Here is a 27636-nt window from a genome sequence, read left to right as displayed (position 1 = left end):
AAATGGCCTCTCTTTATTTGCATGCTACAGTAAAGCTCATTTCCTTCTACAACTAGTTGCTTTCCGTTAACCAATGAAGCTGGTCTTTTTGTTTCCAACAGAAGCTAATTTCTTTAAAAATCTCAATAATAAATGCATCTCTTTTAAACAAATTAAAGAAAAGCTCAAAGCTTTATTCCAAAAATCACAAATTAGATCTCTCCACTACCTCATCTTTTCTCCTAGACAGCAGTGAGATTAAAAGGAGACTACTGATTTAGTGTCTTGCTTTTTATTTGAATTTTGGCCCTGTTTCCACCTGTGATTTAGATGCATTTTCGGTGATCAGATCACATGTGGTAAGCCGAAACACATTCCTGTTTCCACCTGGTATTACCATGCATCTCAAATGCATCTCCTGTAATCACTTGTTTTCGGATTTCGAGGGGAGGGTCTTTGATTTCATGATGACATACATCCGTTACTATGTCAGTGTGTTACTGCATGATAATAAACTCCAAAAAGGTCAAAAAAGCGGCACACTGTTTCTCTCAGATGCAGCTGACATTTTATCTAGCAGAATTCTCTGTTATTTTACTATTAACCTGAGCTTCAGATGTGTGTGCTCGTCATCTATCTCTGCATATTGATATCAGACACACTGAAGAAGTTCTGTGAAGTTCTCGTGCTTGTGTATGTATTAGCTCTTTCAAATTTTCAGATGAGACGATTGTTTTCTTTCAAAACCGGCAAAGTTTAAACTTTTTTTTTTAGCACAGCGGTTAAAGCATCACAAATAAAGCATCTTAATACCAAGTGGAAACGGGGTCTCTGAGAAACAGACCCCACTTATCTCACATGTGTCTTCTCTAGAGTTTCAGAAAAGATCTCAAAACAATATACATTTTCTCTGGGTACTGCCTTAATTGGCGGCTCCCTTCTAAGGCAGCATCCTAACGAAATATCACTTCCTAAGTGACCGATTTGGATCACTCTACATAAGTAGCAACAGTCAAATAGCACTGTGACCTCTTGACCCCAGGAACAATGTTCTGCTTAGCATTTCCTAATGTCTGATTTTTTTAAGAGTGGATGTTTAAAGACTCTTTTGTGAGAGGTTTTCTGATTGAACAGACTGTGCCTCTCACTTTAGTATTTTTTTTAGACAGGCATTGCATGGAAAGCCTGGTTGGGCTGGCACAGAGGATAGAGGGTATGCCATATCTTTCTATGGCAGAAATAGTAAGAATAGTATGGTAGTATGCGATTCCAAACTTGGCAGGTGTGTGTTTTAAGGGTGTGTTTCTTTCTGAAGAGATTTTGATCACTACACTCTTCCTGTCTGTTGACTCTTTATTGTATGATGATACAGTTATCCTGTCTCACTGTATAACTCAATACAACTGTGATCTGATTTCTGGCTAAAACCATGACTGCAGGTATCTAACCACACCTCACCTGACAGACAAAGAGAGCGACAGAGAGACCCTAAAATGTGAAAACCCCACTAATAACAGACACAAAAATCTACAAATATTTCTAAATTTTTTCGCATTATCATACATTTTTTTTAATAACTCTGTTTGTTTCAATTTTTTTAGAATTGGGGGCTTGTTTAACTTGAAATATTGAGAGAACAAACTAATAAACCAATGCATTCACTGTACATGAATGATATCTGTCGAATTTAGGAACGATAATCTAGCTTACTTTTTAATAGTTTACTTCCACATGTCAAACCCGGAAATGTGATTAGGGTTCATTGAAACAACCTGTGTTGAGTGAGTCTACATTGAGATGATTTGAGACAGTGAGGAAGTGAGAGTAAGCTTGCGGTAGGTCAAATAACACGTGAACAAGTTCAAAAAGGAAAAACATTTAGTCAGCGCCTCACACACACACACGTAATGTTCCAGAGCGGAGTCTGTCCGGCTCTGTTCATTTCTCACTGTGATTGAGTATCTGTATCAACACAGACACAGTTGAATTTCCATCAATATGACACACCACTGCCGAGAGAAAGAACTACTCTGACAGATACAACACTCACACACACACACACACACACACTACGTATGGATCAGGAGTCCTTATAGACTGTAATGGGCTTTTCACACTTTAAATTGTTAACCTGGGGTCATTTCTAACCCTGGGTTAACATAATCCTGTTCCATGTTTCACACATACATACCTTACCGTGGTTTAGAAGTTCACACTGCATGCTTTTGTCACCCCAATATGGGTTAAGCTAAAGGCTTCTTAACTAGAAATTGGTCAGGATTTTCAATTGTTCTACAATGTCCACCAACTGACTAGTTGACTAGTGACATCAACTTGTTTTGTATATTTTTTTTTTCCACATTTATTTTTCTTATTGTGTGAACTTTCAGCTGAATGTGTCTTTTGAACAGTACAGCATATGGCCGCTCTCAGAATGAGTGTATTTCAGTGAATCAAGTTGAACGCTGGCTGTGTGATGAATGTGGCATTTACGTGGGAGGTGTATTCTCCGCTGTTGGTATTAGAACATAATTACACTCTCTATACAGCATCAAACACACACACCATCTCTTATTTTGAAAAAATAAGGTAGGCTAATATTTATATGAAAAAATAAGGTCTCTGTGTGAACTCGAGAGTGTAAACGTAAGAGTTTGAGGCAAATCTGAGGTCTGTGTGTGTCTTTGTCTATAACCTGTTCTGATCATGTCAGACTCACTCAAGGAGACATTGTGATCGTCTTTGCCAGGAGACAGATACACTTCCCTGATGCTTGTGTGACGCTCCGGTGAGATAGTCAGTCCTGTTTCACACTAAATGAGGGTGTATCCACTTATGATGGAATCAAAACTCACATCAATAATGTCTTGGCCATTCACACATCATTAATGACTTCATGAATGTGATTTTTTAAACAGCAGGAATACCAGGGAGAGAAATAAGGGGGGTTGTGCCTAATGATTAATGGACACTTTTAAATACCTCTCGGCTGTGGCAATTACAGACATAACCAGACACACGCTTCTATTACATATACGATGCTGCTGAATCCATGTTTGGCTAAATTAGAGAGTTTGGTTGATAGAGGGTGTTTGTGTTTGCCTGTTGGAAAGTTGTAAAAAAAAGTTTTTTGTATGTCTGAAAGTGGGGTAAAGTTGTTTCTGACAAAGTTTGTATTTTGGTTGATGGAAGATGGTGTAATGTTTATTTTTGGCCAAACAGTGTCAAAACGTTTTCTTGTTTTGCCTGTTGGAAAGTGTTTTAAGATTTAGTTTTTTGTCTGTTGGATGGTAAAGTTTGTTTGTTTTTTACAAAGTTTGGGTTTTGGTTGATGGAAGATGGTGTAATGTTTATTTTTGGTCAAACAGTGTTGAGACGTTTTTGTTTATTTTATTTTTTTGTGTGTCAAATAATGGTTGACGATATATTGCAGAGGCCGATAAATCGGCCGATATTCAGAAATTATTATTTTTATTTTTCCCCTTTTTCTCCCAATTTGGAATGCCCAATTCCCAATGTGCTTTTTAAGTCCTCGTGGTCACATAGTGATTCGCCTCAATCTGGGTGGCAGAGAACGAATCCCAGTTGCCTCCATGTCTGAGACCATCAACCCGCGCATCTTATCACGTGGCTTGTTGAGCACGTTGCCATGGAGACATAGCATGTGTGGAGGCTTCACGCCATCCACCGCGGCAACCACGCACAACTCACCATGCGCCCCACCGAGAACGAACCACATTATGGCGACCACGAGGAGGTTACCCCATGTGACTCTACCCTTCCTAGCAGCAATTTCCAATTTGGTTGCTTAGGAGACCTGGCTGGAGTCACTCAGCACGCCCTGGGATTCGAACTAGGGAACTAGCGAACTCCAGGGGTGGTAGCCAGCATATTTTACCACTGAGCTACCCAGGCCCCCTGATATTCAGAATTTTTAAAATAACGGCATCGGCCGATTAATTTTCCCGTTTGGCCGATTTGTATCTTGAGTGGGCTGAGAATCGCCTGCTTGCATGTGAAGCGACTGAGATATGTAAACAACCAGTCACGGTTCGTTTTGTTTTTACGTGCCATCGTGTTACTACAATAATAGACCGGTGTGCAACACAGTGTCATATTAAAAATTTCTTCATGTGCAAATAAATTACTAAAATTGACTAAAATTACTAAACAGAAATCAGAAGAAACTGCTATCTACCATTTTAAATACAATATTATTTTATATTTTTATATTTTATATTATTATAAGTTTAAGTTTAGTGTGAAATTGAGTAAATATAGTGCTAAATAAGAGTTTATTCATTTTTTAGCAATTTTATGTTTATGTTATTTACTTTATTAAATTGTGTTATAAAGCAATTTAAATTATATTTTTTGTTATAAAACCCTGCTCTCTGGATATCGGCATCGGCCATTAAAAACCCCATATCGGTCGATCACTAGTGTCAAGTTTGTTTTTTGTCTGTTGAAGGTAGTGTCAAGTTTGTTTTTATCTGACAAAGTTTGTGTTTTGGTTGATGGAAGGGGGTGTAATGTTTATTTTTGTAAATGTTTGTTTTGCCTGTTGAAGAGTGTTTTACAAAAACAAAAACAAAAAAGTATTTTGTCTGTTGGACGGTAGTGTAAAGTTTGTTTTGACTTTGAAGGTAGTGTCACGTTTGTATATTTCTGACAAATTTCATGTTTTGGTTGATGGAAGATGGTGTAATATTTATTTTTGGTCAAACAGTGTTGAAACCTTTATGTTTTGCCTGTTGGGAAGTGTTGTAAAATTATTATTTTTTTTCTTTTGTCTGTTTGACGGTAGTGTAAAGTTTGTTTTTTGTCTGTTTGAAGGTAGTGTCAAGTTTGTTTTTTGACAGAGTTTTGGTTTTGGTTGATGGAAGGGGGTGTAATGTTTATTTTTTGGCAAAACAGAGTGTTGAAACCTTTGTTTTGCCTGTTGGAAAGTGTTGTAAAATTATTTTTTTTGTCTGTTGGAGGGAAGTGTAAAGCTTGTTTTTTTTTTTTTTTTTTTTACAAAGTTTGGGTTTTGGTTGATGGAAGGTGGTGTTGTTTATTTTTGGCTAAACAGTGTTGAAATGTTTTTGTTATGCCTGTTGGAAAGTGTTTTAAAATGTAGTTTTTTTGTCTGTTTGAAGGTAGTGTCAATTTTGTTTTGTATGTTTGAAGGTAGTGTCACGTTTGTTTGTTTTTCTGACAAATTTCATGTTTTGGTTGATGGAAGGGGGTGTAATTTTTAATTTTGGTTAAACAGATTATTGAAACATTTGTGATTTGCCTGATAAAGTGTTTTTATTTATTTATTTTGCCTGGAAGGTGGTGGAAAGTTAATTTTTTGTTTTCTGACAAAGGGTGTTGTAAAGTTTCTGTTTTGTTTGATGGAAAGTGCTGTAAAATGTTTTTGTCTGTTGGAAGTTAGTTTAAAGTTAATTTTTATTTACATTTTTTCTGACAAAGGGTGTTGTTAAGCTTGTGTTTTGGTTGGTGAAAGGTGGTGGTGTAATTATTTTTGGCCAAACAGAGTGTTTGTGTTTTAGCCTGTTGGTAAGTGTTTTATTTATTTGTCTGTTGGAAGGTGGTGTAAAGTTTATTTTATTTTTTGTGATGAAGGGTGTTGTAAAATTTGTGTTTTGGTTGATGGATGGCTGTGTAATGTTTATTTTTATTCAAACAGAGAACGTTGAAACGCTTGTGTTTTGTTTGTTGGAGAGTGTTGTAAAATATGTATTCTGGTTTAACAGATTTAACAGATTTACTGACAGAGGCTGTTTGTGTGTTTAGTTGCGTTCTCTCTCAACAGCTCTTTATCTCCAGTGCTGCTGTTCATGTTATAACAGGAAAAGAACAAATTCAACACAAAACATAGAAATATAAAAGCATAAAACACACTGATAACATCCAAAAATAATACAATACAGGTTGGAATTAAAGGAGGAAGAAAACTAAACAACAAAAATTCTGTCAATTCTGACAAATGCATGAAGCACAGTGGGTTTTATCTCATTACGAAGGCTGTTGCTTGGTAGGACGCATCTTCAGTAGGCAGCGGTCTGAAACAAGATCGCCTCTGTGACATACGCTGCTGTCAATTACAACCTCAAGAGCACACAGCCTTCGAAACAAGACACAGCTAATCTCTTCCATCTTATTTCATTTTTGCTTGTGAGTTTTGACCCTCTGTGTTCTCTGTCCTCACAGGTGCTGGAGCGTCTCTTCCAGAAAGGTTTCAATGTGGCAGCATCCTGTGGTGGCGGAGTTGACTCCTCCCAGTTCAGCGAATACGTGCTGTGTCGTGAGGATAGGCGGAGTCAGTCCATGAACACGCCCATTAGGATAAAACAGGAGCCGCTGGACTAAAGGCACACGTCGAGGCCCTCGGCCCTTGACCGAACTACACAACACACTACACACACAGACAGACGTCCACAGACTCACAGCTCTACAGAGCTCAGCGTTTATAAGGGGAATGTAATTTATCACACACAAAAACCACAGCAGTTACAAACCCAAAGAACATTAACAGGAACGACACTGGAGCAGCTCAGCGTTCCAACTTCCTGTGTTCTCTCCAAGCCACCAATGAGAGGGCGCCTTCAGTTCAGATGGGATACATGCCCCACCCTTCTCTCACTGCAGTGTGTATCAGTATGTTTTATTGTGCTGTGATGATTTTATGCGGTGTGCACCGTTTTATCGGGTCACGCTTATGGACGCCTTGTTCCTCTTTGTACACACGGAATGGATGAAAACGATCTCTTGAACAACAACTGAGGCTGACATCACTCTCAACATTAGGGGTCTGGCGTAAACTTTTCTCACCATGCGATTGTTTTTAATTTCGTCATTGTTGTTTATAAAGTACTTTTTAATTTGTTTATAGCACCATGTTGTATGCAGTTATCACACTGCGAGAAATCTTTTTTTTAGTCTGTTTTTTTGTCTTGTTTTCCAGTAAAAATATCTAAATATAAAACAAGATATATTCACTTAAAGCAAAAATGAGTAATAAACAGAGTCAGAAAATAACTTTTGTATTTTTTTATTTAGGGGCAATATTCGCCTCTGGATTTGATTTTAAGGGGCATTTTACCTTTATGAGGACATATTTTTCTAACCATTTAAAACATCCGTTGACTCATCCGTTGACTAATATCAATTAATGAATTCATATAATATTAATCAAATTAATTCATATAATATTAAGAACAATATAAGATGTTACAAATACAAAACAGAATAATTAATTACGAGGACATTTTTTTTTGCCACCCACATTTTGAATTTCTGGGGAACTTTTATCATTTTTGGTGGCTTTTTGCCATGAGCCCTCCTTAAAGGAACAGTTCACCCAAATATGAAAATTCTCTCATCATTTAATCCTCCTCATGCCATCCCAGATGTGTATGACTTTCTTTCTTCTGCTGAAAACAAAGAAGATTTTCAGAAGAATATTTCAGCTCTTTAGGTCCATACAACGCAAGTCAATGGTGGCCAGACCTTTGAAGGCCCAAAAAGCACATTAAGGCAGCATAAAAGTAATCCATAAGACTCCAGTGGTTAAATACATATCTTCAGAAGCGATATGATAGATGTGGGTGAGAAACAGATCAATATTTAAGTCCTTTTTTACTATAAATTCTCATCCCTGCCCAGTATGTGGCGATATGCGCAAAACTCACACTATTGGTTGAGCCAATGTTGCTGCATCGATCTGGAAGGGCCACTCAAACAAACAGTTTTTATAGCCACTTTTTGGTGAAATCAACCTACGAATGGCTTACTTATATTCGATTCTGCATATTAAGCTGGGATAGGATAGGTATTTTAACTTAGAAAAAATGACAAACTTCAGCTTTAAAGATGTTTAGATATAATCACTGGAAATCAATACAAAAATACTGATTAAGAAAATGATTTTTTGCAGTGATTAGTACTACGATTCAGTTTTTTGTCTCTTTTTGTGCATGTTTCATGTGTTATATGAAGGATGTTGGGAGTGGCATTCTGAAGGCATTATATTTGAGAGCTTCAGAGAGACTTTTCCTGGCAGGGTTTGCAGAAACACTATTACGCCCTCGGGCTGTATGGCGAAAGCAGTCTGGGCTTTAATGCATTTGCCGCTGAAGAAAGCTTCTTTGTTTAAATGAGCTACAAGCAAACATGGGTATTTCTAAACCCTGTGTTCAAAAATAGGTAACACTAAGAGAGAGACCAAGCAAGAACATTGCCACACTTAAGCATATCATTTAGTATTTTAAATGTTTATAAGCTCTATAATGTTACTCAATGCCAACAGAGAGACCCATGTTGAATCAAAAAAATTTGAGTTGTGAGTGAAAATACGCAAAGAACGAAATTCAAAACCCTTCTGCGTAACTTGAGGCAAAATATTGAAAGATGAAGACGTGATTGTGTCTAGATGAAATACATATGATTAATAACATACTTTTGCACTTAAATACCGCTCAGACGCCAAGCTAGTATGAAAATAAGCAGCCAGTGTTTAAACATTTAGTGGAAATAGACTCATGTCTGAGCTCACTGACAGAATGAGGGTAGGCCTACTAACTGTGATGCATAAATTTTTTAAACCATCTTTGTGAATGAATAATTATTAGCCCAATTTATCAGAATGGTTCATCTCTCCGATTGTTTGAAGCAGGTTGAAGTTGACATTATAATGTTAGATACTAAAATGTGTGAGTAAATGGTAGATACATCGTAAACAGGGTGCTGTCTGATTTCACAAAACGGTTATTTCAGATTTAAGGTCAAATGTGTGGTCTATAAAATGCGTGTGAATACTTGTGCACTTGTCTTGAGTGAAAGTGAAAATAAAGTACAACTCCCAGAGTTCTTACAATCCTGGTCTCAAGACAAGTCGTAATAATATTACGAGATGGCAAAATTGTAAGAAATCATGTGTTGGCTCGTACAAAAACTAAACGAACCAACAAACCAACAAGCAAGGTTTTTAGGTTAATAAAGGAATATTCCGGGTTCAATACAAGTTAAGCTCAATCGACAGCATTTGTGGCATAATATTGATTATGACAAAAATGTATTTCGACCTTTTCTTAAAAAAAAAAGCAAAATTCTGGGTTACACTTACAATGGAAGTGAATTGGGCCAATCCATAACGTGAAAATACTCACTAATTCAAAAGTATAGCCACAAGAAGTACACAAAATGAGTGTTGACATGATTTTAGTGTGATAAAATCGCTTACTAACCTTTTAACCTTAAACGACTTTAAAACTTACGATTTAAACAACTTTACAGCTCAAATAATATACGATTTTTAACAGAAAATATATAAGCTTAACATTTCTGTCTTTAAGTCCTCCAAAACTTGGCCCAATTCACTTCCAATGTCTCACTGTAACCTTGATTTTTGAATTTTTTTTTTTTAAGAAACGGAGGGACAAATTGAAATTTTTTTTTTTTTTATGGTAATCAACATTATACCACAAATGCTGACGATTGAGCTTAACTTGTATTGAACCTGGAATATTCCTTTAAGTTTAACCCCTTACCCTAACCCTAACAAACTTGTGTACCACGGAAGAAAGAAAACAATGATTTCGCCATCTCATACAAGTTATTTTGCGATGTCATGAAGCTATGTTAGTTCATACACTATACGTACATTGGACGCCTTCTCCACTGCATACACTCGATGTAATATCTATTTTTTAACGTGGTGCACATCTGCTTTATTTTTCCCATTCGCCTATGTTTTATTTACAAACATCAATTGATTGCGATTAATTTTACTTGTTGCTCTGCAACATTGGTTGCTTCCAGTGTAGACAGTGTCGCACCATGGCGTTGGTTGCCTTGAGTTAGGGGACTCAACTGTGGCCGTCGTTTCTTTGCCTCCAAATTTCATGACTGATCAACATCTCCAGATCAAAGATCAACAGAAGAAAGAATAACCTCTTTCCATTCTTTGTGTTCGTGTAACTCAGCAATGCTGTTTCTTCTCGCCCAAATGTGTTGATCAAAAAGATTAGGTCTCATTCTTATCCGTCTTGTTTAAACTCAAGATGATTAGAAAACAATCCAGTATTAGAGCTGAACACTTCATGAACATAATGCCATTTGCTTGGACTAAATCATGTGGTTTTCTTTGCTGACTGATTAAATGTCCACCGTTGAGGCATCTCACCCCATCCAGTAAGCACAACCAGACCCCCTATAGGGAAGCCCACTCAAGCTTGGCTTTGTTCTAACCCACAGCGGCCCAGTTCTGTCATCCAGCTACCACAAAGGGAATAGCGAACCACTCCTTTCATCTGCCAAAGGGTGAGTGAGATATCCCAACATGCCTTCAACAGAATCCTCATACATGCTCTCAAAACTACACATTTAAAACCGCAAACACACACACACACACAAACAGCAAGCCACCGAACTGCTCAGAACATCAATGGACGTACTCAGATGATGGTAAATCCCAACGTGGATAAAGTTTGGGAGTTTTGATAACATTGTGTGACAACTGTGCACTGGCATCATGACCATATCTGATGTAAGATCAAAGTAAGAATGCTTGCACATTAGAGTTTAAGCTGCAAATCTATTGATTCCAATGGGGATGGTGCGCAGAGGTAAAACGTAAAGGTTTGTGAATGCAACGCTTTGTCATAGGACCAAACTAAGAGAAAATGTCAACTTTTTTATGTATACATCCGTTGACCAATGAGAATTTTGCACAAGCCGGTCCATTTGTGCTTTTCGATGTGAAAAATGTCAATGAAGTGCATTTGAATGTTCTCAAGTGCATCACCTAGTAGCAGAAGAAGCAAAAATGGTCTTTACATTGGAATTATTTCCATATCGTAGTAATGCATTTCACATGTTGTAGATTGGGCGATGTCGTTGACCAACATTTAAACATCATCAGTCCAAACCTCTGGAACCATGTACAGTTATTTGTAAATTGAAACGGTCCGGATGCAGATTTCAATTTGTAAACGGACCCTGAAAAAATGAAAGAGATGTTGACACTGCTTTAATACTAGACTGATAGATTTCAAAATTAGCAAAGCAATATGATATGTACATACACATAAAAAGAAGAGGAAACATTTCAAAATGTCTACCAAGATGAAAATTGTCATTATTTAATGTATTAATAATTAGACTGTGGTATTAAAGGGCATGTTTATTTACAGTGTCTTCTTTTTATTTACTTGCATATTTGCTATAATAAAAAATGTGTACTATTCACCTGAAACATTGTTTGTACTTTGCTCTGGACAATGTTCTGCTGGGAAACCCGGGGTCCAGCCATTCATGTGGACATCAATTTGACATGTGCCACCTACCTAAACATTGTTGCAGACCAGGTACACCCCTTCATGGCAATGGTATTCCCTGATGGCAGTGGCCTCTTTCAGCAGGATAATGCGCCTTGCCACTCTGCACACATTGTTCAGGAATGGTTTGAGGAACATGATGAAGAATTTAGGGTGTTGACTTGGCCTCCAAATTCCCCAGATCTCAATCCGATTGAGCATCTGTGGGATGTGCTGGACCAACAAATCCATATTAAGCAGGTGGTCATAATGTTTTGGCTCATCAGTTTAAATGCAACAAAACAAGATTAGTACATTCAAATTAAAGAAATGGTTAATGGCACACTTGTAAACAAAGTATTTAAGTTTAGTAAACAGCTTATTTATTCCTTTACAAAATAGGTACAAATACAGAAGTATGTTCACACAAACAGAAATATTTCAGGATATGTACAGAATTTACCAAAAATAAGATAGTTCTAATTAACACAAGGTCTTGTAAACAATATATACGAATATTCAATAGATTGAAACATTAAATTCCAGCTGTGTACAGAAGTAACAGAATATGAAGAGGTTAGAGACCTAATAATATTTTGGCTACAAAGCGAAAGTTCTAGAAAGAGCATCCTTCAGAAAACAGAAACGATAAGAATAACAAAGTTGTTTGAGACAACCGAACAAATAAGTTTGTGCTTTCAAATTTGTGTGGCGTTCCAAAGAACGTGGGGAATAAAGTGTACTGCCTAAAATGTAAATGACAGAAACAAAAATATAAATAGCTACAAAACAAGCTTTCCCTTTTACAGTTTTATGGACATAGACTCATGGTTTGACATCAGAAATACTGTTTCCTATTAAGATATAAAAAGTAAACAGACATAAAAAAAATAAAAAATAAAAAACGTAAATGTGCGTTACTTTCTGGAAATTGTGTGTTAAACACTAACACATAAACCGCAAATCAACAGGATTCATGGTGCATAGAAAAGAGGCCGTCTGATTTTAAATCTGACATCCCGACTGTGGTTGGGTCGGAACTCAGAAATGTCACACAGAACGTCACCTCTCGTGACATCATGTAGAGCGAACCTTCACAAAAACTAAATGCTTACATATCGGTCCATAGTGGACATCAGCTCTTTCTCATAGTGGAGTAGCTGAGCTTGAGCTTATGGATAATACGAGGTACAAATGAAAGACTGTAATGAATAACTTAAGATTTACTTAAAATATCTGTGTTACAATGCAAGGTAACTGATCTAACAAGATAACACTGAGTGAGCATAAAGCTGAAGTGTGTAATTTTTTTTAATGTTAAAATACTTTCTCCTATTCCAGCTTAACTATAAGTAAGCCATTCATAAGTTGATTACCACCAAAAATGGGACTCACTGACTAATGGCAGTGTGACTAGTGGGGGCGTTCAGGAAATCAGTGATTATTTTTGCAATTCCATTTGGTGACACTAGTGGTGCAGAAGTTACACACATCAGTTTTTTATTTTTTTTAATTTAAGGTGTACAGGTAGAGTTGGTTTGAAACGCACAGTTTAGGGCAGTGAAGTCCAGTTTTACACACCAAACAGCAAAAATGTGAGAGAAAAAAAAAAAAAAGCTTATTTAATTCAACATGAAATCAAAAATGGCCCTGTTTACTTCCTTAATACATATTCCTGGTCTGCGAATGCCATTTCATGTTGACTTTAATGTTCGGACACAGGAACATCAAACTGATAGTGGCATGTGATGTGTTTTGGTGTCGTATTGCTCTAGCATGGATCGCTGCTGGCCTATTTTTGGAAAACACGAGATACGTGCTTCTCATAGATACATATTTAATGTACACAAAACACGATGAAAGATAAAAGCATCGTGATATTCAAAAGCTCATGAGTTTTATGGAATATTTCATTCCTTGTTATGGAAACGATTTTAAAACATTATTTTGTTGCTAAAATATCATGTGGAAATCATTTATACATGCTGTTAAAAACACAGTTCTTCAAAAAACCTATTTACATTAAGTCTCGCTGATAAAGATTTTGCTGATAAAGTACTTTCTTAAAATATTTTTTTAACTGAATAAATTCAACTTTTTATGGGGTTTTAAATACTGTGAATTGGTTGGACACTGATGTTTACATTTGGGAAACATGTTCTGCAAAAAGTTTAGAGAACGAATATTATTGAAAGGAACCGTTCACCCCAAAATGGAAATTCTGTCATTATTTCAGCACTCTCACGTTGTTCGAAACCGAATGCTGTTGTTTTTACCACAGAACACAAAAGTACATATTAAATTAAACACTATCTTCAAAGTCTTCTAAAGCCATACGATAGCTTTGTATCGACGTTCAGATTCAAAAATCGTGTGTAAACATTATTGATGCCAAAACGGCACTGGCTTACAATAAGGCTGTCAAAATAAAATTAAAATTTGTCGAATTTAAGAAAAAAATGCATATTCCAATGCTAGAATGTGCCTTTAAATTTTGCGTGCCAAGCACTGTTGATGACTTACAGGCCAGGCTGTTCAGACCAATCGCATTCTTGGTCTTAAACAGATGTAGCGCTGCAAATAAAACAGAAGGCGAGTGTCTCCAGATGTGTTTAAAAGATTGAATTTCCTTTTAAATTGACACAGCGTCTAATAAAACTCAGCACTTCTGTACGAAATGCTGACAAAACAGAGAGATGTAGCGCAGCGGTCAAAGACATCCACCTAGTGTACGCGTTTGGAGTGAACGGCCCCTCTTTGGCCGTTGTGTCTTGCTCTCTTATCAGCATCTCGCTGTATAAGCATAAGGTACGTACATAAAACTTTATTTAATGAAAAACAATGTGGTACCTCCAGTATTTTGAAGCTGGAGTCCGTGGTAGTACTATGGCACCGGTATAGGCTACTGTGCAACACTAATTTTACATTGAACCGTCTATTGAAGCATTTCTGTTCTCCTTTTACTTCTTTACTGAGGATTTGAGAATAAGTGAAATCTTTTGACTTGATCATTTAAAACATTTTCATTAACAGCCAGATATGTTCTTTGCAATAAACAATTGCTACAACACGGTGTTGTTTGGTTTATATTGATTCACTGCCCACACTTCTGGACGTAGGAAACAACGTTGATTTAAATATCAGATATCTTGGAGCTACCTTTTCCCATACCTGAAATAATGTCTTTAATTAAAATTTTGTATATATTTAAGTGAAACATTCAAATTTAGTTTTTCAGCCCTGTTTATAGCCCTAATTCACACATATAATGTGGTATAGGAACCAAACGAGACATGCCATTTTAAAATTCTTGAATTCATAACAGCATACAGGTTAAGATTGGGGGATTAAAGGTTATGGTGTGAGGAATGACATGGGAGTGAGTAAATGATGACAGAATTGTCATTTTAGGGTGAACTATGTCTTTAAAAAAATACAATGATCACTTCAAGACGTTTCGTCTTCAAGATCGTTCATTGTAAGCTCTCTGTGTTAAATATACAGCGTCTCCAAACGTGAATTAGATCTGAGATCCACACACAAAAAACAAATGTACATAAACAAAAACGTTTTTTGGCTCAAAGCCAGAGATTACATAGCTTTAAAATTCACTATCATAAATACAATTAATGTAATCACCTAATAATGGTGAGGAGAAACAGAGGAGACATGTTAGTTTCTTTTCTTTTTTCAAAGTTTTTCTATCAAAAGTAACAATGACATTACAACATCACGGACACACAGACGGTGAATGAGGCTGAAGGCACGTTGCAGGGCTAAGGAGGAAGTCGATCACTGGATGAATGTTTGCTTCGTCTCGTTTGGCTGCTGTTTCCTGTGTAGTGTTGACAGTTTGGTTAGTGTTAGCTACTTGAGAAGAGCACGGTACAGTAAGAGAGATCGGCTGGTCTCTCTCTCCTGCTCCATGTAGAAGATGAAGTCCCTGAGGTTGACACGTGTTATTCTCTGGCGGGAATACTGCCGCGATGAGTTGGGAGGGGTGGACGTTCCGGATGGAGAGACTGCAGAACTCCCCGACACCTGAGGAAAAACAAAACAGGCAAATACTGTGAATGGCGTATTAAAATAAGACAAAACAGCATTGTATCATATATGTTTATAATGAGCTTGAAATTGCAATGTGTCACAATTTAAATGATAGTTCAACCAAAAATGAAAAATCTGTCATCATTTACTCACTTTCATGCTATCCCAGATGTGTATGACTTTCTTTCTTCTGCAGAACACAAATGAAGATTTTAAGAAGAATATCTCAGCAATGTAGGTCCTCACAATGCAATTAAATGGTGGCCAGAACTTTGAAGGTCCAGAAAAGCACATTAAGCCAGCATAAAATTAATATGACTCTAGTGGTTAAATCCATATCTTCAGAAGCGAAGTGGGGGAGAAACAGATCAATATTTAATTCCATTTTTACTATAAATCTCCACTTTCACTTTCTTTTCCAAATTCTTTAGTTTTTTGGCAATTCACATACTTCATGCATATCGCCACCTACTGGGCAGGGAGGAGAATTTACAGTTAAAAAGGACTTGAATATTGATTTCACCCACATCTATCATATCGCTTCTGAAGATATGGATTTAACTACTGGAGTGATATGGATTACTTTTATGCAGCCTTTATATGCTTTTTGGACCTTCAAAGTTCTGGCCACCATTCACTTGCACTGTAGGGACCTACAGAGCTGAGATATTCTTCTAAAAATCTTCATTTGTGTTCTGCAGAAGAAAGAAAGTCATACACATCCGGGATGGCATGAGGGTGAGTAAATGATGAGATAATTTTCATTTTTGGGTGAACTATACCTTTAATATATTGTTTATTTCCATATCATTGAGCTTAAGCCTATCACTGGCCTACAGTTCACAGCAATCCATTCTGCAATTTGTTAATCAGTCAAAGCCAAACTTTGGGGCTTTTCCCACAGTGTTCTCACATTTCATCAGTGAAAAAAACAAACAAAATGAAAACACCATTAAAGTGATGCAAACCAATTGTGTCAGGACAAGTTTGAATACGCAAATGTGTGCATGAAATCTGAGAGCAATGTGAAGGGGAACATTTTCATTGAATAATGACTATAAATTTGATCTGTTCCTCAAAAGCCATTGTACGGCTTCGGAAGACTTTAAATAAAGTGCATGAGTCAGATGGACTGCTTTTATGGTGTGTGTTTTCTTTTGCCCTTTTTGGAGCTTGACAGTGTCCATCCCCATTCACTTTCATTGTATGGAAAAGAGCAGCATGAACATTCTGCTAAACTAAAATCTCCTTTTGTGTTTCATGGAAAATAGAAGTCATACGTTTTTGAAATGACACCAGAGTGATGATAGAATTTGTATTTTTGGATGAACTAACCCTTTAAAAATGAATAGATTCTGATAAGAATTTCTCTTCATCTGCTGCTTTCACATATAAACTGATGTTTATTTTAAATAAACATACAGATTCGTACACAGTTGCATCAAACTTCCATCACTCATGAATAAAAGAAAAAATCAGACGGTAGAATCCATAAACACAAACCGACCGAACAGAAAGCAAAATATGACCGGAAACAAAGTCTTACTCTCCAACAGACATTGTATAATTATATTGATTGCGTTTGGTAAACACAATGCTGCGAGACATGAGAGTGGTAATAGAAACCATGTGACTGCAGACACAGGGCTTGGCCTGAAGTTTAACTCTAGCTGAAATCATTAATACGCCACAGCTATGCTCAGAAATACAGGGTGGCCACATTCGTCCTGTCTTTCCAGAGGCATCAGTGAATTTGACAGGTGGGATGTATTTAGGACAGGCAGAACGCAGGAAGCCCTTGGGGTTGAGGTCCTTGGAGAAGGAAGATCTGGCCTCATCAGACCAATCAGAGTTGACCTCATGTGAAAGGCAGGCCTGCCTTCTGCCATGCCAATTACTGCCAATCATAAAGTGGACCAATCATACGCATCCATCTACCTGGACACAGAGACAAGCTGGCCTCTGGCATGTGTGTGTGTTTAAAAATATTCACGTGCGCGTGAGTTTTAGAGATGGGGAGAGAGAAAAAAATGTAAAGAAGAGACAAAGAAGGAGAAATGTGAGTAAAAGAGAGACAATAAAAAGGGAAGAGACGGCCCGCTAGTTTACATATGAATGGGGAAAAATGTAATGCTCAATATGGCACCTATTGTCTCTCCATAAGCCGGGTTCACACTGTGCACCTTGCTGTACAGTTAAAAGAGCTTTTTCATAGAAGTATTGCAACGCTCCATATGGTGGCTGTAGGAATGGAAGTCCCACCTTATAGTTACAAAAGCCAGTCAGCTGTTTGTTTACTGTAGAATACGCAGGCACATTATCTGATCCAGCTGGTCAAGTTTTATTGTTTTTGTTTTTTGCTTTAAGATAAAGACACAGAATTTATGATACTGCTGCTGAGATTTTATCCTCGCTGCTCATTCAAAAGCGCAGAACTGCAAGATAATATACATATCTAGTTCACAACATCCAGCAGTTTAAACCTTTTTCACTCTCCAACTATTTTTTTTAAGCAGTGTCAGCAAAAGACTTTAATCTCTCCACAACACCTCACAAATACTGTAGATAACACACAGCAGAGGATTTAACGTCTGACAGTGATTGTCTTAAAAATGTATTGTTGATGCGGTGCTTTTCTGTAACAAACAGCGCATAAAAAGACTAAATCTAAAGCATTAAAGAGACAAAACTTCTTACAGTGGGTTTTACTGTGCTGACTGTAAGCACAGCGAGTTATCACGCAAAAACGCTCTCTAAGAAGTTGCGTCTCTGAATTAATTTGAGAATTGTATCTCCATTAAAACCACCACCACTACAAATATTAATGTTAGTAGTCGCCCCCATTAATCAACTAATCAGTTGTTTGACAAATAGTTGATTATTCGACCACCCTGGCACATCCCTAATATTATTAAATCTTAATCGTAACCAGTGGCAATTTAACCTTGTGCAACCCCACATCCACATGTGTGGACGTTGCATTTTGGCTTCGCTATACGTAATTTAAATTCATTTAAACTGACTGAATACTGTTCACAAGATTCTAGACTGTCATTTAAGGGTTAAACGTCTGCAGCACAGAGACACGTGGCACAACAGCATGGCATTGTGTCACGTGACTCGATTTTTCGACTTGATTTCCGTGAAGCGCTTCCATGGACACAGCACCAACAAAAGTGCCTCTGGTAAGAAACCGCTTTAAGCTTTTTCCATTGAAACCTATTTAGGTGTAAAGAGCAGTGTCTCTAGTACCGTTTGACATGCCACTTTAAAAAGTTCATTCATTTTTCACGAGTCAGCGTTCTGATAAACATGATGTTCTGATATTTTTCCCTTAAAAGTTGAAAAAACATGTTAGTTATTTTATTTTTTAGTTATCACTGTGCAATACGGTTCTATTCATTAACATTAGTAAATGCATTCCTAAATTCACTGTGCATTTTCACATTGAGAATCAATGGGTTCATCTAAAACCTGAAAAATGTTCAGAGGCTTTATATGGAGTTAGGATGAAAATAAGGTGCATTTCGAACTGTTCTGAGACCAGTGCAGACAGTCAGCACACTGGAGGGTAAGTCATTCACTAAACAGGGAGCAAGGGAGCACCCTATAGCTTTCTATGCAGCTAAGTGCATTCACTCCTTAAACCCAGTCAAAAGTTCAGTTTCAGGCTGCTCAGGATGTTTGTACCACTCAACATATTTAGCAGACATGGGACAATGGTAATCAGTACATAGATTCAGAATTTATAAAGTATAATTTTATTTTAAAATGGTTGGCAGTGATTGGATGATGCTGGTCATTACACTGAATCAGAATTAATTATGATAATTTCTGATGTAATGTCTGTAACATCTCAAAAACATGAATAAACAACACTCCTGGAAACATAATAAACTATTTGATTAAAAAAAAAAAACTGATATCCTGGTATTATTTCAAACTCAGTCCCACTGTCCACATATGTGGACATACATTTTTAGAAAACTATTTGCTCTAGAACTTTTTTTTGTTTGTTTGTTTTTGTTTTTTTTTGCTTGTTTATTAGGTGCTACAATTACAAATCAAAAAGGGAAATGGAAAATGCACACAGCAGTCACGCTCGGGTACAGGAGGTTAAGGATAGTGACAATCGCGTTCTACAACCAAATAAAAAAATGTAGATAGTGACAAATGAATTTTCAGTCAACAAGAAACTTGTAGTTTGCAACCTGTTTTATTTACAAAATGTGATGTATTTTCAACAATGTCAAAAATGTAGGGTGGGACTTGATTTTATCCATTGGCAATTGATTGATCATTAAAAGTGGATGTGACATGCGAGAACATTAAAGGGGCTTCCACATGACTCATGGTGCACTTCCATCAGGTGCTGTAAAGTGGCACTCAAAGTTCAAACCATTTCAACTTTGACCCCATTGCTGCTGATTTTTCGAAGCGGTAGCTAATAATTACCGGGCAATTTGCATATCCAGTATGCAAAGTCTCTTTGCAATGACAGGTCCAACTTAACACTCTAGCGATTTTCTCACAGGTTTCAGCCTCATTTAGATGAAAAAGCCACAATAAATATTTTAAAACTGTCAACATTTACGAAGAGATATCGAATGTCTAATTTTTTTCATGAATATTTACCTTATTGTTTCCGAGCATCTAAAGACCTCAGTTCCTACATTTAAATTCACCAAGAACATCCTAAGACCTTAATGTAAACGAGTCGATAACACTTTACAATAAGGTTCCATTCGTTAACATTAGTTAGTGCATGAACTAGCAATGAACAATATATTTTTTACAGAATTTATTAATCTTTGTTAATGTTAGTTAATACAAATACAATTGTACATTTTTAGTTAGTTCACAGTGCATTAACTTATGTTTACATATACAACTTTTGATTTTAAAATGTATTTGTAGCGCGGAGGAGGGTGGGGCCGGGCGGAATGACGGACGCCCGGACCCCAATCAGCCTGATGAGGCGAGCGAGGGATAAAGGCGACCGAAGACGGCAGCTCGAGAGAGAGAGAATTATGGGCAGCTGCCCTGTATGTGTTTGTGTGTCTTTTTATTTAATTAAATACCATTTATATTATCAAGCCGGTTCTCGCCTCCTCCTTTCCATTGATGTGTTACAGTATTACTATGTTTAAAATTAACATTAACCGAGATTAATAAATGCTGTAAAAGTGAGTGACTCCAGCCAGGTCTCCTAAGCAACCAAACTGGCCCGGTTGCTAGGGAGGGTAGAGTCACATGGGGTAACCTCCTCGTGGTTGCTATAATGTGGTTCGCATGGTGAGTTGAGCATGGTTGCCGCGGTGGATGGCGTGAAGCCTCCACATGCGCTATGTCTCCGTGGCAAAACGCTCAACAAACCACGTGATAAGATGCGCGGGTTGATGGTCTCAAATGCGGAGGCAACTGGGATTCGTCCTCCCCCACCCGGACTGAGGAGAGTCACTACGCGACCATGAGGACTTAAAAAGCACATTGGGAATTGGGCATTCCAAATTGGGAGAAAAAGGGGGAAAAATCCCCAAAAAAACAAACAAAAAAATGCTGTAAAAGTATTGTTAATTTTTAGCTCATGTTAACTAATGTTGTAATGTATAAATACATGTTTTTAATGTTTACTTTGCACACTTTTTTTTTCACTCATAAATTCGGCCTTCTGTGGCGCTATCTGCAAGGCTTGTTATGTGGAGGTCAAAGTGGCAGTCTGCACTCCTGCAACTCTGTATGTGGCCTGTGTGTCTTTCAGTGTGCGGCGAGTGATGAGTTGCTGTCTTATAGTGTGTTCATTGCCTAGGGAACACATTTTGGCCCCAGTGCCTCCAAGTTCACACGAAGGCAGCGTAAATGATCCAAACGCAGGCAGAAAGTTCATTCCTCCACCAGCACTCTCAGATCTCCGCCCACTGTATGAGTCCTATAACCAACGCCAACAACCCAAACATAGCCCTGTTGTTGTCAGTTTCCATGGAGATTCATGCATCTTGTAACCTCAAGCTAAGAAGGTCAGCTCAGCTGATCTTGAGTCTGTTTACTCACTTTTATGTTGTTTTAAACCCATATGACTTTCCTTATTCCATATGGCTTCTATCGTATGGCTTCAGAAGTCATATGAACCACTTTTATGTGATTTTGGAGCTTGATAGCCCCAGTCGACTCGACATTCACTTCCGTTACATGGCAAAGAGTGGCCATGATATTCTTTAAAAATTAATTCAAGGGAGAGTAAAAAAATGCATCTATTTTTTAGGCAAACTATTCTTTTAATGATGAATAGAAGACAAGATTCTGAGGTCTGCTTTGTGGGAAGGCAAAAAACAGCATCTGTCATTTTATCAGCGCCGAGCCCTCACAGGCGTAATGTCATATGACATATCCATCCGACTGCTCGCACACGGATACCTCCATACATCTTTCAGACAACTCTGACTGCATGCACATGTTTAGAGCAGAGACAGAGAGAGAGAGGACCCTAAGAGGATGTTGACGTTCTGGAAGGGTCCGACGAGGTGCCTGCCAGCATTCTCACCAACATGCTCGCCGATGACAGTTTGCTAGCGGCAACCGTACACACAATCACACACATATATGTGTCTTCACACCATAAGACTGGGAGAAAATGCGAGGTGACAGTGACAGTAAGGAGTGTACAACTGTGAATCGGACCTAATTTAAATGTAATGCACGCATGTGTGTTTGGTCAGATACAGTATATTCATCTAACTCATTACGCTGTTGCGGTTGGGTTAAAGCCTTCGCTTCTGGCTCATAATGGCCTACAGGGTTCCCAATCCTTTAGACAAATTAAATTACATGACTTTTCCAGTCATTCATGACATCAATGACTGGATAAGGATTTTAAAAAATCATTTTATAGAGACTGGACTCACAAAGCTGAGCATAACTAGAAAAATGTACAGTATATGAGTACATTTCCATGACTTTATTAAGAGATATTATTTTATTTACTCATATGAGACAGAATTTAAATTTTTAGGCGAACTATTCCTTATTAAGTGCATTAGGAACCAGATGATTTCCTTATGATTGGAAGTCTTGATCAGAAACTCGGGACTTATTTCTAAACAAATAAATCTTAAGTTTAAAGGGCCTGGATGATTTAAAAGGCCTTATATATTGTTTATCCTATCCGTCTATAAACTTTTGACCTTTTGATTCTTGTCAGCTGACACTGGATAACAGATCTAACAAAAATCTGTATTTTTTGTCTTGTTTTCCATTAAAATGATCAAAACATCCTTAAAACAAGATCAAATTTACTTGAGAAGTGCACGATTAGACTTCTTTTTAGAGAATATATCTTGAATTAAAAATGTTTTTATGCTTTTTGCTTCTTGTTTTAACCTCCTGAGACCTGAGGGTGACTGCTGTGTGCATTTTCAATTTCTCTCTCTCTCTCTTTTTTTTTTTTTTTTTTATTAGTAGCACCTAATAAAAAAAAATTCTAGAGCAAACAGTTTTCCTAAAAATTGATATCCACATATGTGGACAGCAGGACTAATTTGTTACATTTTAAATAATACCAAACTATATAAAGTAAGATTTATTTTTTTTTATCAAATTTTTTATGTTTCCAGGAGTGTTGTTTATTCATGTTTTAGAGACGTTACAGACATTACATCAATAGTTAGCATAAATAATTCTGATTTAAAGTAATGGCTGATTCATCCAATCACTGCCAGACATGTTAAAATAAAACGATACATTATAAATTCTTAATCTATGTACTGATTATCATTGTTCCATGTCTGCCAAACATGTTGAGTGGTTCAAACATCATCTGCAGCCTGAAACTGAACTTTTGACTAGATTTTAGGAGTAAATGCAGTTAGCTGCATAGGAAAGTTAAAGGATGCTTCCTTTATTTAGTGAATGACTTAACCTCCAGTGTGCTGTCTGTCTGCTCCGTTCTAAGAAAAGTTTTAAATGCACCTTATTTTCATCTTAACTCCATATAAAGCCTCTGAAAGCAAAATTTTTCAGCTTTTGGATGAAACCATTGATTCTCAATGCTATAATGTACAGTCAATATAAGATTTCTAAGGAAAAGATGTGCTAAAGTACACATTAGTGTACATTATATTTATCAGCGTGGCGTTTCGCGATAAATCGCGAAAATTTTAAAAATGGCAAATCGGATGAAACTAGAGACTCAAATCTTTTGACTCAAACAGGTTTCAATGTAAAAACTGAATTAGGTTTCTTCCCAGATGTTGTTTTGTTGGCGTTTCTCCCAAAGACAAACTCCGCTGTGATAAGTGCTACGTTGTTTTTTGACAAATGTTTAACCCTTTACTGACAGCACAGAGTCTTCTGAACTAAGATCAGTCAGTTTAAATGAATTTAGCCAAAATACAACTTCCACGCATGTGTACGCGGGGTGGCACGCGTTTAAGCAAAACGAACAAAATTTGTGAGGTTTATACATTAAACAAGAAAAAAAGCAATTTACCAATGGACCCTTCACAGACTGCAACACGTTTTCGCTTTATTTAGCTGTGTAAATTTAGCAAACTTTATGCAATTTCTAAATTATTTAGTGTAAACTTATAACATTATACTTTGTATTATATTACCCTGGAATTAGTTTTAAAAAATGATGGGCTCTATTTTGCGAGTCCACAATGCGCAGCGCAACGCGCAACGACCGTGCGCAATATATTATCCAATTTTTGTGAGAGCGCTAATTCTAAGTGCAATTTTCATGCCAGCGCAAATGGGCATGGGTGGGAGTGTTTACACTACTGTGGGTGTAGGTGTGCAAACTGTAAACTGTAAAACGTTTCAATACCACCTCTTAACTCAGCGCAAAGTCCAAATTCAGTTGCTGCATTTGCAGTTTGGAGATTTAACCAGCAGGTGGTAATAAAGTTCATGTCCAAATTCTGAAAGTACAGAACATCAAATAATGTCCCTGACAATCGCTGTTGAAGCCGTTTGTTGAATCCCAAAATTATGAGATTTGTGGAAGAAGGAGAGTAAAATGTTTGGATTTGGTATGATTTTTTTTACCACTTCGTTATTTTGATTATATTTTCGTTTCATTTGAAGTGTAATTTGAATTTAGAAATATTTTTGGTTTCATTTTTTCTTGTTTCAATAAATGAATTACATTTTTCAAAATCAATGTCGACCGGTAGAAGTGAAGTGCATGCTGATACAATCACTGTTAATACTAGCAATGATTTGTGTATCAGTAGATAAAAATGATTAATAATACTTACATTCTCTGTAATTTAACAGAGCCCACATCCATATCCTGAACCACATTTTCCATGCGTATAAAATGAAATGTCCCATTTAACAATGACGAACAAAATAACGTAAATCCATATTCGTTTTCTCCAATTCATTACATACAGTCCATTTACACTACCAACTTCTTATGAATGTTCTGTCTTTGTTTATATCACAGGTGCTTGACTGGGAATGGACTGTATAATAGGAGACGGTGCCAGAGAAGAACTTCGCACATGATTTCGCCAAACCCACTTGCGCCTACACTTAGCGCACGATTGCACAAAAATACCAATACTTGATGACAATGCCCATTGACTATGTGCTTATGAGTTAAGGCATTGTGCTGCGCTTAGCGCTTGCACACTTAAAATAGGGTCCTAGACACCACAGCTGCGATGAGGTTCCTAATATAGCTGCTAAGGGAGTGGCAGTAAGTTTGGAACCTTTCTCTCTTCTTACTGCTGTAATCCACCATTCTCCATTTTTTACTTTTGAAACGTAATAATGGAGTTTTTCTTTTACTGTAGGAGCAAATGGGAACGCAAAAATTTTATTTGCTGTGGTCTTCCATTCAGCGCAATACAAGTTTACCCTACTATTGTTTACTTCTGCGTTTCAAACCTGGATATGTGAAAAGGGTCCATTGGGTAAGACAAATGTAATTGGATGTTTAGATATTTTACTGGAAAACAAGACAAAAATACTGATTAAGAAAATATTTTTTGCAGTGATTTGGCAATCAACAGTCGAGCCCTGCCACTTCTGGTTGTGAGCTAGTCACATTACTATTTTTCCTTGCAGTTTTTCAAGAATGTAGTTTCTGAGAGCACATCTAGTTCATAACAGGTTAATGCTTTTATTTGTAAATCAATCACAGACTGTGTAACTAGTTCATCTTGTGCCAAAGTCTCACTATGCCTTCATATGGTGCTCAGGGACGGAGCAAGATTAGCTCCCACTTTGCTAAATTTACTTTCTGTTAATAATGTATGTTTTTTGCCCCACTATCTCTCTTTCTCTCTCTGTCTGTGACTTCCTAATTGTTTGATGGTTGGCAGAGAGCTGAAAGGTAGCTTGTTGAATTTGCATTCGGTCCATCTGCAGTGGGTTTCTGCTGATCAGCATCTTTCAAAACGTTTTTGAGTGGTGGTGAGTTGAGAGCCCTTGATGTTGGAGCTAATATTGGACTTTGCGGCGGTTTTGCCTCAGGGCTCCAGGTTAATGGTCCACTTTGCCAGGGACACACACACAAACATTACCGATACTGCTATCTCAGCAAACACCAAGAAAAGAAAGAAAGAGGCTGTAGATGAACCAATGGAATCAAGAGACACTGGGTTGAGTAGTTGCCTTTAAAATCTGAAAGAATAGTGATAAAATCGTTGACTGTGGGACAATGGGGGCATTTATGTAGTGGTCAGCCGATATGAGTTTCAATGGCCAATAGCTAGAGAACGAGGGGGATGATGGCTGATATTATTCCATGTTGGAGAAGCTGTATTCTATTTATTGTGAAACTGGTGTTTGCCAAGCTGTAAGTTACTTGTAAACCCGCCCTGAACTTATCCCATTGATTGAGCCAGCGTTGCTCTGTTGGGCTGGTCAGATGCTCAAACAAACAGAGCAATGTTTTAAAGTCACAAGTACTTATACATTTCAATCTACAAATGGCTTACTTATAATCTCTGAATGTAGAGTTGGGATAAGAGGAAAAAAATTATATTGACAAAATTTACGTACACATCACCTATAAAGTAGTTCAATTACAGTCAAGCTACTCTAAAAAGTAGTTAGCTACACAACTTTTTAAGGGGCAGTATTTTGTTAAATATATAACTATTGGATGACATATTAAAATACAGGGGAGACCAGGGCTAGTTGTCTCACTTTTTACTCCAGTTATTATTTCTCAAGGTAGGTTTATTGTTGAAAGTCAATTTCTGTCAAGCCACATCCTTAAGTCTTTGCTACCAAAAAACTCTGTAAATTTTCACAGATACTGCCCAATTTACCATTGTTGATCTTTTGTGACAACATCTAATATATATATATATATATATATATATATATATATATATATATATATATATATATATATATATATATATATATATATATTAGGGATGCACCGATATAAACATTTTAGCCACAATGAAAGTTATTTTGTACATTTTTGCACTTCTGTTTTTGCAGTTCAAAACAACAGAACACACATTTTACATGTATGTACTTTATATGATAGAACATTACAAATTCATTCTATGCATATGTTGTGCTATTCCATGGAAATGTCAACCACATCATGGAAAAATAAAAAGCCCCTTTTAAATTCTGTATAATAGTAGTATAATAAATAATGGATTATATGCCATCCAGACCGCTACAGGGCGCCGCTTGCTCACACAGCGCTGACTGAAGCGTTGAATGCAGAAATGCAGCCTTTTAAGGTTTAGTAATCACGCAAGGCCATATTGTGGTTTCAATCTTAATTCAATCAATCATGCAGCATTAACGGATATCATACCAATGTCTGAGAAGTCAAAGTCTGCTGGTTTCAAAGTGTTTTGAATGGTTTCCCTCAGCATGTAGCCTATAGGTAAGTGCCGTTTTCACAACTGTCACGTCCATTTATAGCAGTTTTTCTGCAATAAAATAAGAACGAGAAACAATGAAAATTAAATATTACATGTTCTTGGGAGTGCCAACCCTTCTACATATTTTGGCTATTATTATTTTTGGATTGTGCATTTAAATTCACAAAGTTTTTATAAAGTGTGTTATTAATTAATTATAAATCAACCATCGTTTTTTCATATCAGCATTTTCATGCTTATAACCGATATGCAGATGATTATAATTTGGTCAATAATTGGCTGATAAATATTGGCAGCCGATACATTTGTGCAACCCTAATATATATATATATATATATATACACACACACACACACACAATTGAAGTCAGAAGTTCACATACACCTTAGCCAAATACATTTAAACTCAGTTTTTCACAATTCCTGTCATTAAATCGT

General features: G+C 36.9%; 2 protein-coding genes across 7 annotated transcripts in view; one reads left to right on the top strand and one right to left on the bottom strand.

The window, feature by feature from the left end:
- The window catches only part of LOC127456415 (BTB/POZ domain-containing protein kctd15), a 35189-nt gene extending 24028 nt beyond the window's left edge, over nucleotides 1–11161 (top strand). For all 3 annotated transcript variants that reach the window (XM_051724893.1, XM_051724892.1, XM_051724894.1), the window contains exon 5: nucleotides 6181–11161. In XM_051724893.1, coding sequence (XP_051580853.1) covers nucleotides 6181–6339 — 159 coding nt within the window. In that variant the 3' untranslated portion in view covers nucleotides 6340–11161. The remainder of the gene's footprint in view (nucleotides 1–6180) is intronic.
- Nucleotides 11162–11679: 518 nt separating this feature from the next.
- LOC127456413 (transcription initiation factor TFIID subunit 4-like) overlaps nucleotides 11680–27636 on the bottom strand; it is a 129423-nt gene continuing 113466 nt past the window's right edge. For 3 of the 4 annotated variants that reach the window (XM_051724885.1, XM_051724886.1, XM_051724887.1), the window contains one exon: nucleotides 11680–15326. In XM_051724885.1, coding sequence (XP_051580845.1) covers nucleotides 15153–15326 — 174 coding nt within the window. In that variant the 3' untranslated portion in view covers nucleotides 11680–15152. Of the gene's footprint in view, nucleotides 15327–27129; nucleotides 27248–27636 lie in introns of all 4 variants that reach the window. The other variant, XR_007899833.1, reaches the window with a different exon arrangement.

Source organism: Myxocyprinus asiaticus, chromosome 18, assembly GCF_019703515.2.
Source record: "Myxocyprinus asiaticus isolate MX2 ecotype Aquarium Trade chromosome 18, UBuf_Myxa_2, whole genome shotgun sequence".
Lineage (NCBI taxonomy): Eukaryota > Metazoa > Chordata > Actinopteri > Cypriniformes > Catostomidae > Myxocyprinus > Myxocyprinus asiaticus.
This window is presented reverse-complemented; position numbering and strand designations above follow the sequence as displayed.